The sequence below is a fragment of the Frankliniella occidentalis genome, unplaced genomic scaffold (assembly GCF_000697945.3).
Source record: "Frankliniella occidentalis isolate FOCC.00 unplaced genomic scaffold, Focc_3.1 Scaffold402, whole genome shotgun sequence".
Lineage (NCBI taxonomy): Eukaryota > Metazoa > Arthropoda > Insecta > Thysanoptera > Thripidae > Frankliniella > Frankliniella occidentalis.
The window spans coordinates 137,899-148,240 of record NW_026267524.1 but is presented as its reverse complement, the minus strand read 5'-3'; the positions used below and the strand labels follow the sequence as shown (position 1 = coordinate 148,240).

Genomic DNA, 10,342 nt, shown 5'->3' with positions numbered 1-10,342 from the left:
TAGTGTTTTTCAGGAATTTACTTTCAGACTCACCCAGTGCCAGAACCACCAACAATGGCAACTTTTTTCCCAGCTGGGATAGTAAATGAGAGGTCCTTGAAGATGGGCTTTCCTGGCACATAATCAAAGCTTACATTTCGGAACTCAATAAATGCATTAGATGGAGTGACTACAAAAGGAGCAGTGTTTGGCTTTGTCTGGAAGAAACAGCAAAATTACTTTTAAGACCAGTAACAACTTGACAGAACAATACAAGTTAATACACTAAAAGGATTTGGAAAATTTACCGTAATTTGTGGATCAACAGTCATCAATGTAAACATTGTTTGCATATCAATTAAAGCTTGTCTGACTTCTCTATAAACAGAGCCCAGAAAGCCTAATGGTACTCCTAGCTGAAACAGGAGCCCATTAACCATGACAAGGTCACCAACTGTCATGGTACCTGAAAGGGAAAATAATGTAACTAATTAGTAATCAATACAGTGACATCTGCTTAAAGCTTTTTTAATAACTACTGGAATGTACCTGCTGAGATTTGGTGAGCAGCCATGATCATAATCATACTTAATGCTCCACTAAAAATAGCATTCTGACCAAAGTTAAGAACAGCTAGACTAGTGCTTGTTTTCAGTGAGGCATCCTCATACTTCTTTAATGATTTATCATATTTGTTGGCTTCAAATGTCTCATTGTTAAAATACTAAAAAAAAGTACCAAAGTAATTTTTAGATTAAAAAGAAAATAATGGGTAAATTTACACAAGCAGGTATATTAAAGCTACTAACTTTTACAGTTTCATAGTTGATTAAAGAATCTATGGCGTGGTTACCAGCTTCATTTTCTGCTCTGTTCATCAATACACGAAATTTAGTACGCCACTGTGTCACAGCAAGGGTGTAAGCAGTGTAAAGACCAACACAACCTACAGATAATGCAGCATACTCAGGTCCACACTTGATCCCCTACAAATAGAAAATAATTTAGATTAATTGATAGGTATAGATATTGAGACATACATACTGTACTACCACCTCATTTAAAACATGAAGTAAAATACTCACCAGTATTGTAGCTACCATGCCCAATTCAAAGAGGGTTGGTACTATATTGAAGACAATTGCAGACAAAGCAAAGTTTATGCCTCGACTTCCCCGATCTATGGTCTACACAATTAAGCTAGGTAAGAATAACCTTATGAATAAAATATATTTCATTCATTGATATTATTTTAGAAGGCTGGTTTACCTTGGAAAGTGCACCTGTCTTACGAGACAAATGGAATGAGAGATCAAGGTTGTGAAGATGTAAAAAAACATTACGAGCAATTTTTCTTATTGAATGTTGTGCAACACGAGCAAACACAGCATTTCTCAGTTCATTGAAACCTGCGGCACCAGCCCTGGCAATGCCATCTAAAGTAAAAAGGATTCAAAAATATAATTTTAAAACAAAACAGTGACAAAATAATATCATGAAAATACTGGCAAATGAAGCTATAAGTACACGAAAAAAATATGCAACTTGAACAGTAACTTACAGCCTAAGAGTAGAGCAACTGAGTAAGTCAGAACTGTATCAGAAGCTGTGGCCAAATTCAAAATATTTCCATCAGGGGTCACATTCAGAGTATCAACTGCATACTTGAATAGAAAAGGAACAGACACATTAAGTGCCTTGGATCCAACTAACAAGCCCATTGCTATTTTCACTCGCTTTCTTATATCTGGATCATCCTTTGGCCCCCAAAAAAGAAAAGATAATTAGCATTTACGTAGAGCATTAAATAAAACAAAATAAGTAGAGAGAGGGATTGTCATAGACAAAAATCCATACCTTCGGCCACACATACGATAGCATAGCTCGTATCATCTGTTTGCTATTCACTTTATCTTCACCATTACGGGGTGGGCCACCATCATCTTCATGAATATGACCAACTCCAGCATGAAACCAAACTCTTGAATTCTTCTGAGTTAAGACAGTTGGACCAGCAATTTGAGAGGCGTCTTTTAAAGGTGTTTTTTTGGATGAAACATCTTCTGGAGTATAAACTATAGCTCGAGAAACACTGGAGGTGTTTGAGCTGCTGACATGCTGTTTAACATAAAACCAAAGAAAAATCACTTTGAAATCCAACTATTACTCAATTTCGTAATACTACATCAAGTTTACTTTCGCATAGGATAAACATTAATAATGGACATAAAAATATAAGATTCATACCCTAACCGCATTTTGAGATAATCTACCAAATACCCTGGATTGCACAGGTAATGAGCGGTGGCTACTTGTAAAATGACTTCCAAATGAAGAAGTTGGATGAATGAAATAATGGTTCCGGGGTAATTTCAATAACCTGCCTTTCCATGACATTTTAATTACAAATTCTCCTATAACATTTCGTCTGCAGGTCCACAACAGCGCCATTTTCGATAACATTTAGACAGAGTACGACAAATCTATCACTTTAGAAGTGCTGCCAACTGCTTGTTCAACTTCGGTTGGTTGGCACCAACAGTCCCAGTTACTAAACTCTGTCTGCCATGTTGCCCTGATCGTCATCGTCTGGAGTGGAAAATAGAATGAATGAAAGCAGAAAGCTGATGGCCTAAGATTTAACTTTTAGGTAGGGATGAATTATTTGTATTGTGAGCGTCGAATATGATTATATGGTCCTGTCGCGTCCCTTATACGCTTTAGTCAACGCAGTTGTTGGTTGCACTCTGTCTACTCATTTATCGATAATAGTGTCCCAAATTTTGTTTTGGTGCTGCTTATCAGTTATCATCGTAGATTTTTGTTGTCTCTTCGTGCTCACTAGTCCGTTGAGATGAGTTGTTTCTGATTTGTGCGTGAATAGAACATTGAATTCAACGGATCAGCTCTCGTTATTGTAGGTTAAGTTCGTACCGTTTGCCCCATATTTTTAAAACTAATAATGGTTGTCACTCGCAGTTATCTTCCTCACATCTCATAGGCATTTCCTCAGAGATTTTGCTCACTACAAAATCGACTGTTTCTATGTTCTGGTTCCCTGTCAGGCAACTTTCTCAATGATGGGCTTTTGAAAGAAATTGATATCTTCTGACACTTGTAATTTTGGTCATTTGTGGGGAGTATCAGCTATCACTTGATTTTACTTTATTTTGAAGGCCTGTTTTTTTTAACCATGACTGTCTTCATCAATTGTTTAAAGCAATGATTTTTTCTAACGTCTTCTCAAAGAGTATTTGTGCCCCTCAAATGCACTTCCCTATTTCACTTACATCTTCTCTCATTTTTTTAACATTTTCAGGCTTCTCTTTACATCACTCTCCCAGCCATGTCCCTGAAACCAAGAACAGTTGACTTTAATCAGACATGGGACACGCTGCAAGAAACTGTAAAAGGTGTTGTTACCTTGGGAAATGTGCCCCGAGCAATCTGGAACGATCGATTCAGGTATTGAAAAGCTAGTGATTTCAAGACAAAAAATATGATTTAATTATGAAATAGATTTCAGTACTGCACTAGCGAGATTTGTTTAGTTTTGTTTTTAGTGACGTACAGAACGTTAATGGTTTCTAATTATTTACTTTCAGTGATGTATACTCTTTATGTGTATCATTCCCTGAACCATTGGCTGATCGCCTGTACATTGAAACTAAAGCTTTCCTTGAGAGTCATGTCAAAAGCCTTCTGGATGTAGTAAAATCGAAAGGAGAACCTAGTTTGCTGCAAGCATATCATTCATCTTGGGTAGAATATAGTCAAGGAATCATATACCTTCACCGTCTTTACTTGTAAGTGCACTAGTCTTTGTTGAACTTTCTTGCTATTCAAATTAATTTTAATTTTCCAAAGATTTCATAATAATTGTTTTTATTTATTTAAACAGATATCTTAACACTCAGCACATACGAGGTCAAAAACTCTCTGAAGCTGAAATCATTTATGGCAATGTTACACCAAATGCTGAAGAACAGATGGAAATTGGAGAGCTTGGTTGGTATAGTAAAACTATATGTCAAAGAAAATTATGAATTCTCTGAAAAGTAATAAATTATTACTTGCTTTGCTCAGGCCTAGATGTGTGGAAGCGGATGATGATTGAACCTCTTAGGGAGAACCTTGTAAGTCATCTTCTGGAAGAAATCCACAAAGATAGATTAGGCAACCCTTCACATCACCTCATTGATGTTATTCGTGGGGTAATTATGTCCTTTGTAAACGTTGAGGAGTACCGCAAATCACAAAGTCCGGAGGTAAGTTTAGCTATTAAAAAAATCTCTTCAAAGTGAGAGAAATAACCTATCCTAATTATTATTATTTTTTAATCTTTTCCTTTTATGTAGCTGTACCAACAAATTTTTGAAGCTCCTTTTTTACAAGCAAGTGGGGAGTTTTACAAAAGAGAAGCTAGCAAACTATTACAAGAGTGTGATGTTTCCCAATATATGGAGAAAGTAACTCAACGTTTAGAGGAAGAAAGACTGCGTAGTCAGAGATTTGTTCACACATCGTTAGTATCATAAACAAAATGTTTTCCTATTTGTTAGTTTGTTTTTGTTAGTTTTTTCAGTATTAGTAATCAAAATATGATGTGTTATTTTTAGTACACATCCTAAAGTCAAAGCAAAATGTGAACAACATATGGTTGCTGATCACCTTGCTCTTCTGCAAAGTGAATGTCATGCAATGGTTGTGCAAGAGCGTGAGCGTGATCTAGCTCTTCTTTATCCTCTACTTCGCTCAGTCCAAGGAGGTATTAATGTGCTCATCAGTGAAGTCATGGAGCACATAAAACTGAAAGGGACTGAAGCAATTGCTGGTATTCGTGGTGACAATTATCATGTGCTTTTTATTGAAAGTCTTCTTGCTGTACACAACAAATATCGATCTTTAATCCAGGTGAGATGGAGATAAATGTACATTGAATGGCTCCACATAGCATCCAATCAAAGCTCATGACCTTTATCATTTTCTCTTTCCTACAGAATGTGTTCAATGGTGACTTGGCTTTTATCGGAGCTTTGGATAAAGCATGCACTACTGTTGTTAACACGAGGCCTAATCCTAAGATGGCTTGTCGATCACCAGAACTGCTGGCTAAGTATTGTGATTGTTTGCTGAAAAAGTCTTCCAAAGGCATATCAGATACTGAAATTGATGAAAAGCTCTTTCAATCTATTACTATTTTTAAGTACATAGATGACAAGGATGCTTTTCAAAAGTTTTACTCTCGAATGTTGGCAAAGAGACTTATCCATCAACAAAGTCAAAGTATGGATGCAGAGGAAGCCATGATTGACAGACTTAAGGTGAGATCAATTCTGAAAGTGCTGCTCATATATAAGACCCTGTCCTTTTATGTAATTTTAACTTTTCTTGTCTTTTCAAATTTCTTCACAGCAAGCATGTGGTTATGAATTCACCAACAAGCTTCATCGCATGTTTACTGACATATCCTTGTCAGCTGATTTAAATCTCAAGTTCAATGCTCATCTCAAAACTGATACTATAGATTTAGGAATCAACTTTTCAATTTATGTACTACAGGTAACCAACATTCTTTTGTACCATTTTTTTGATGAAATTAGTCACACACCTAACAAATTTATTTTGACAAAAAAAATAAATTTCAGGCTGGAGCATGGCCATTAAATCTAACATCTTTATCAACTTTTTCGGTGCCCCAGGAATTGGAAAAGTCTGTCCAAACTGTAAGTTTTTAAATCTTAGTGAACCAAGCACATTTTTCCTTTTTATATTACCTAATATTGTACCCGATTTTACCCATCCTTTTTTGTTTTTCTAGTTTGAAAATTTTTACCACAAAAATTTTAATGGGCGTAAACTGACATGGTTCCATCATCTATGTCAAGGTTTGTTGTCTTTGCCTTTCAAGTCTATCTTTATACTATCATCAATATACTGTTGTTTATATATCTCTGTCAACAACTTTATTCAATCTGTTCATAGGTGATCTGAAGCTGGGCTATTTGAAGAAGCCTTATATCATTACAATGCAGACCTTCCAAATGGCAATCATGCTTTTGTTTGAAGACACAGACACAATGACATGTAGTGAAGTTGAGCAAGCTCTTAAACTGAGTCAGGATGTTATTCTGAAACACATTGCTAGTTTAATTGATTGCAAGCTTTTACTTTCTGATATTTCCTCTGAGGTATATTTGCCAAAACTTTTCTCAAGTTTTGATTGAATTATTTATTTTCTTATTAATTTGATATGTTTCTGTTTCTCTTTGCCAGAATCTAACCCCAGAGAGTATTTTGAAGTTAAATATGGACTATAGTAACAAACGCACAAAATTGAGAATCACAGCAGCTATGGTTAGAGACTCACCTCAGGAAGTTGAGCACACTATGAATGCCATCAATGAAGATCGTAAGCTCTACCTCCAGGCTGCAATTGTGAGAATTATGAAATCTCGAAGAGTACTGAGGCACAATGCCCTCATTCAAGAGGTAAACTTTTCTTAAAGATTTCATTAATATCTCTTTGCTTGTGTACATTTGAACTATTCTTTGATTGTTGTTGTGGTTTTTCAGGTGCTAGGTCAATCAAGAGTTACATTTGCTCCTTCAATCAGCATGATCAAGAAGTGTATTGAATCTCTTATTGACAAGCAATATTTAGAAAGGACACCCAATTCACCTGATGAGTATATGTACATTGCATGAGGCAACTGAAAACAAAAATCAATATTTAATGTGTGGCTTTTAGAACAGGGTGGATACCAATGAGAGAGTTCAAGATTATGTGTGCTGTGCACAATTCAACGACCATATACACACAATTCTAAAAATAAATACTGTACTAAAAATGTAAATGACTGTAATTGATGAAGTTTTTAGAAGTTATATGTGTTTAAAAAGTGTGATGATTAACCAAGCTTGAACTGGAGTACTTTATTTATATGAACATTATAAATTAATGAACATTCTTTCATATTTCTTAAATATAAGTAGATTCTGGGTCACCTTAATTTTTAATTATGTCCTGGTTTCATGAATTTCCGTTTAAAAAAAAATATAATGTTTTTTTTTTTTTGTTGTTTAGATGTGCCATGAACTTTAATTTATTTCATGTTCATAGTCCCATGTCTTGAAATTAGGCATTCAAAGAATGCTTTGATTCTTTCCTTGATCCAATCAAAGAGAGACAAATTTTCTTACATTACTGATCAAATCACCCTGCAATCCTGTAATTAAGTGCTAGTAATTATATGCTCAAGGCTGTGAAAGAGCATGTGTTTTTAAAGCTTTTTTGGCAACTGTCATTATGATTTCAGCTTCTCAAAGCCAAAAACTAACTAAAAGGATTCTGTGAACTCTTGCCTATTGATTTTCCTGAGGCTTTTCTGACCTGAACTAGAAGTTGTAATGTTGTTTTCGTTTTATTGTAGCTAAACTTTATGTAAGGAAGTCTGAGTTATGTCATTCTTAACTTTTCTTTATCATCTCAAATACTGTGCAATGTCCTTGGCTTTTTGAAAGTCTGTTTAGTACAACTTTGTATTGCTATATTGTAAGAAGTAATTGCCGGATAAAGATCTATATATTTGTCGAATTAATTTTATTGATGTTTTTAAAGCCTGGAGGAAATGAGAATGACCCTTCATACTCACATGGTCTGTAACAATTTTTTATGCTAATTTTTATCCGGTGTTGTTTTTGTGATGAGCATGATAGAAGTTCTTCAGAAATTTTTCTGAGACAATCTATAATATGTTTGTTTGAAAAAAAGCAGATAAAGTTGTGGTTATCTCTAGCCCTTTTTTTTATTATTTCAATTTCCCATAGGTACTGAAACTGTTAAATAATTATGGGTCTTTTTTTTTCTTCTTCACTATGACTTGTAGTATTGCTGGTATTGCTTCAATTAACTGCGACTCAGAAACAAAAACAATGCTCCTCAGCCACAGGAACAACTGTCGGCCGGCAGGTTAAAAAAAGATCTTACCATCATTTACCACGTAACGTGATGCTGCGTCTTAGGAGTGAGAATCCCTCGGTCATAAAACCTAATTATTTCAGGGTTTGGCAAGAGGTACACCCATCTGCACTCCCTTTCCTGGTGTGGGGCCCAGAGGCCGCCGCCGGGCTGAGCCTGAGGGAAGCCCCTCTACCTGGTCTGAAGGGGGAGGGGGAAGCCCTGCGGTAGGGGCCCGCCAATCGATGTGTCAGGAGGTGTTCGCACACCTCGCAACCGTGCCGGCCGGGAGCGGCATCGTAAGGGACGACTCGCACCAAATCCGGACGCTATGGACGGACCAATTTGGCACACTACTCGTTTCCGTTTCCGAGCTGCATCCCCAGCCGGGCGCCTCCGTGGGCCCCAGGCTGCTGCTCCGTCCCTGCCTGCTGCTGGTCGTGACCATCGTGGCCCTGGTCGTGACCAGCTGGCTCCGGGGACGACTTGAGCCGACCCAGGTCGCTGTCATGGGAGACAGGGTATGAAGCGAAGCCGGTGCAGCCGCCCCACTCCATGCCGAGGAAGAGCCCCATGCCTGGGACCGGGCTCGGGTCTGAATGGAGAGGGCCGAGCTGGCCAAGGGATCCCAGCGGAGCCACTGCAACAGCGGGTCATAGGTCACACTCGCGCCGGGTCATGGCCGCACTCCCTGGTTCCAAACTCCAAAAGGCGAACCTACCGAGGCCCATGGCAGCGCTGCCCAGCATGGGTCCGCCATCTGCCATCACAGGCACGGGTGACGACGTCGGTGACACTGAAACTGACGAGAGCAGAGTACCCGAGTTACAGGAGCGGTAAAATATTGCGATAGCAGAGCAAGGTTTCGATCCTCGGACCTCTGGGTTATGGGCCCAGCACGCTTCCACTGCGCCACTCTGCTCGGCGGGTAGGGGAGTCGCACCCCGCGCATCTGTTGGCGCGCGCGGCTGCCTGCGCGAGCATGCGCCTAGCGAGTCGGCGCCATGCGCGCTCGCTCGCGCTCGCTCTGCCCGGTTCGGCTCGGGGTTGTTGCCCGACTCTTTTTATCTCAAGATGAGACAATCGTCACTATAGCAACATCATACAGGGTGGTCCGGAGACCCCTTCCTTAATTATGCTTCTACTGTACCGGATGCAGGAGTGCGTGCGGGTTGCATACTCACACGGGGCCGTAAGGCGCCGCGGTGAGCGACGGTAGGCAAGCCCGCCCGCCCGCCTGCATGCGATACAGTATAAGCAAAATAAAGGAAGGGGTCTGTAGACCACCCTGTATATTTTACTAACAAGAAAGGTCCTCCGAGGTCAATTTCACTGGGGAGGAGAGTGTGTTACAAAAAATAATTACCCGGCAAACTCATGTGCGCCACCTCCGGCACTTGGAGTTGATGGTGATGATGGTGTTGGTGTTCCTCCACGTGTTGGTGATGGTGCAAGTGCTCGCCATGCTGGTCCTGATCTTGCTGCTGCTGGTGGTGGTGATGATGATGATGGTGATGGTGGTTGTGGTGCTGCTTCACGGCGAGCTTCTCTTGCTTTCTCCACTTGGCCCTCCGATTCTGAAACCACACCTGCGACAAAAATGATAGAATACAGATATGAGAAAAATGAGCCAGTCTGTGGCAAACGCGTCAAACGCGGCTCTGTCGTGGCAGTGCCGAGTGTGTCGACCCGCCTACCTGGACACGCGCCTCCGTCAGGTCGATCCGCAGGGCCAGCTCCTCGCGGAAGAACACGTCCGGGTAGTGGGTCTTGTGGAAGGCCCGCTCCAGCTCGTCCAGCTGCGCGCTGCTGAAGGTGGTCCTGCCAGCGGGACAGATGGGGCTGAGCGGGGGCCGGGGCCGGGCCGCCCGAGGGGCCGCCGTGCTGGGTAGGCAGAGCCGCTGCGCGCCGGGGCGGCGGGGCTGCCTACCCAGCACTCGGCAGGGGTCAAGTCCGTCGAGTCACTCACCTGTACCGGCGCTGCTTCCGCTTGCCTGGCCCCGACGAGCCGCCGCCGCCACCGTCGTGGGGCGTCGGCAGCGCGGGGCTCGACAGGGGCGAGAAGCCCAGCGAGGATGGGGGCGCCTCGGCCGCCGCGAGGCCCTGCCCCGGCCCCACCGCCACCGGCCCGCACATCGGGGCGGCGTAAACGCTGTCGTTGTAACCTGAGGGGGACGGGAGAGAACTTCGTTCAGAGCGGCTTACGTATAAAGAAGGCAGGCTGCATCTTTTTCTGATCCATCACCTGGCAGCAGATTATTCTCGCAAGGACGCTTTTACATCTGCATCCCCCAACAGCAAGCCCGCCGGCAGAATATCCTAAAAGAAGCATTTATTGATACCTACCCGCTCCCCTCTTTCCTGTCAATTTGCCGAGATGTTGAACAATGCAAAGAGAAGCAT

At 41.1% G+C, this 10,342-nt stretch overlaps 3 protein-coding genes and 1 non-coding gene across 5 annotated transcripts in view; 1 reads left to right on the top strand and 3 right to left on the bottom strand.

The window, feature by feature from the left end:
• LOC113212559 (iron-sulfur clusters transporter ABCB7, mitochondrial) overlaps positions 1-2,490 on the bottom strand; it is a gene marked incomplete in the record, with an annotated part of 7,564 nt that extends 5,074 nt beyond the window's left edge. Inside the window, 9 exon segments of the mRNA XM_052274514.1 lie at positions 34-197; positions 288-445; positions 529-703; positions 789-965; positions 1,065-1,166; positions 1,249-1,415; positions 1,541-1,736; positions 1,837-2,097; positions 2,227-2,490. Of these exon segments, the coding sequence (XP_052130474.1) occupies positions 34-197; positions 288-445; positions 529-703; positions 789-965; positions 1,065-1,166; positions 1,249-1,415; positions 1,541-1,736; positions 1,837-2,097; positions 2,227-2,442 (1,616 nt within the window).
• LOC113212558 (cullin-2) lies at positions 2,481-7,777 on the top strand. Of its 2 annotated transcripts, none has more exons than XM_026431304.2 (14): positions 2,481-2,629; positions 3,299-3,444; positions 3,585-3,785; positions 3,881-3,987; positions 4,066-4,247; positions 4,338-4,504; positions 4,599-4,893; positions 4,980-5,303; positions 5,395-5,541; positions 5,628-5,705; positions 5,801-5,867; positions 5,965-6,170; positions 6,256-6,471; positions 6,556-7,777. In XM_026431304.2, the coding sequence occupies exons 2-14, from the start codon at positions 3,326-3,328 to the stop codon at positions 6,685-6,687; spliced, it is 2,241 nt and encodes a 746-aa protein (XP_026287089.1). In that variant the 5' UTR covers positions 2,481-2,629; positions 3,299-3,325; the 3' UTR covers positions 6,688-7,777. The 2 variants fall into 2 exon arrangements, with proteins under 2 accessions (XP_026287089.1, XP_052130473.1); XM_052274513.1 differs by lacking the exon at positions 2,481-2,629 and adding an exon at positions 2,734-2,896.
• LOC113212560 (homeobox protein aristaless-like 4) overlaps positions 7,763-10,342 on the bottom strand; it is a 3,402-nt gene continuing 822 nt past the window's right edge. Inside the window, exons 2-6 of the mRNA XM_026431307.2 lie at positions 9,909-10,104; positions 9,637-9,760; positions 9,306-9,528; positions 8,661-8,741; positions 7,763-8,579 (exon numbers count right to left, since the gene is read on the bottom strand). Of these exons, the coding sequence (XP_026287092.1) occupies positions 8,293-8,579; positions 8,661-8,741; positions 9,306-9,528; positions 9,637-9,760; positions 9,909-10,104 (911 nt within the window). The 3' untranslated portion in view covers positions 7,763-8,292. The remainder of the gene's footprint in view (positions 8,580-8,660; positions 8,742-9,305; positions 9,529-9,636; positions 9,761-9,908; positions 10,105-10,342) is intronic.
• Trnam-cau (transfer RNA methionine (anticodon CAU)) lies at positions 8,790-8,861 on the bottom strand. Its single transcript has one exon. It is a non-coding gene; the product is annotated as a tRNA-Met (tRNA).

What these genes read in the sequence shown, in the direction of transcription:
- LOC113212558 (XM_026431304.2), top strand. Translation starts at nt 3,326, where the DNA reads ATGTCCCTGAAACCAAGAACAGTTGACTTTAATCAGACATGGGACACG. An exon ending in CAGAGATTTGTTCACACATC is followed by an intron (nt 4,505 to 4,598) that starts GTTAGTATCATA and finishes TGTTATTTTTAG; the next exon opens with TACACATCCTAAAGTCAAAG. An exon ending in CCATGATTGACAGACTTAAG is followed by an intron (nt 5,304 to 5,394) that starts GTGAGATCAATT and finishes ATTTCTTCACAG; the next exon opens with CAAGCATGTGGTTATGAATT.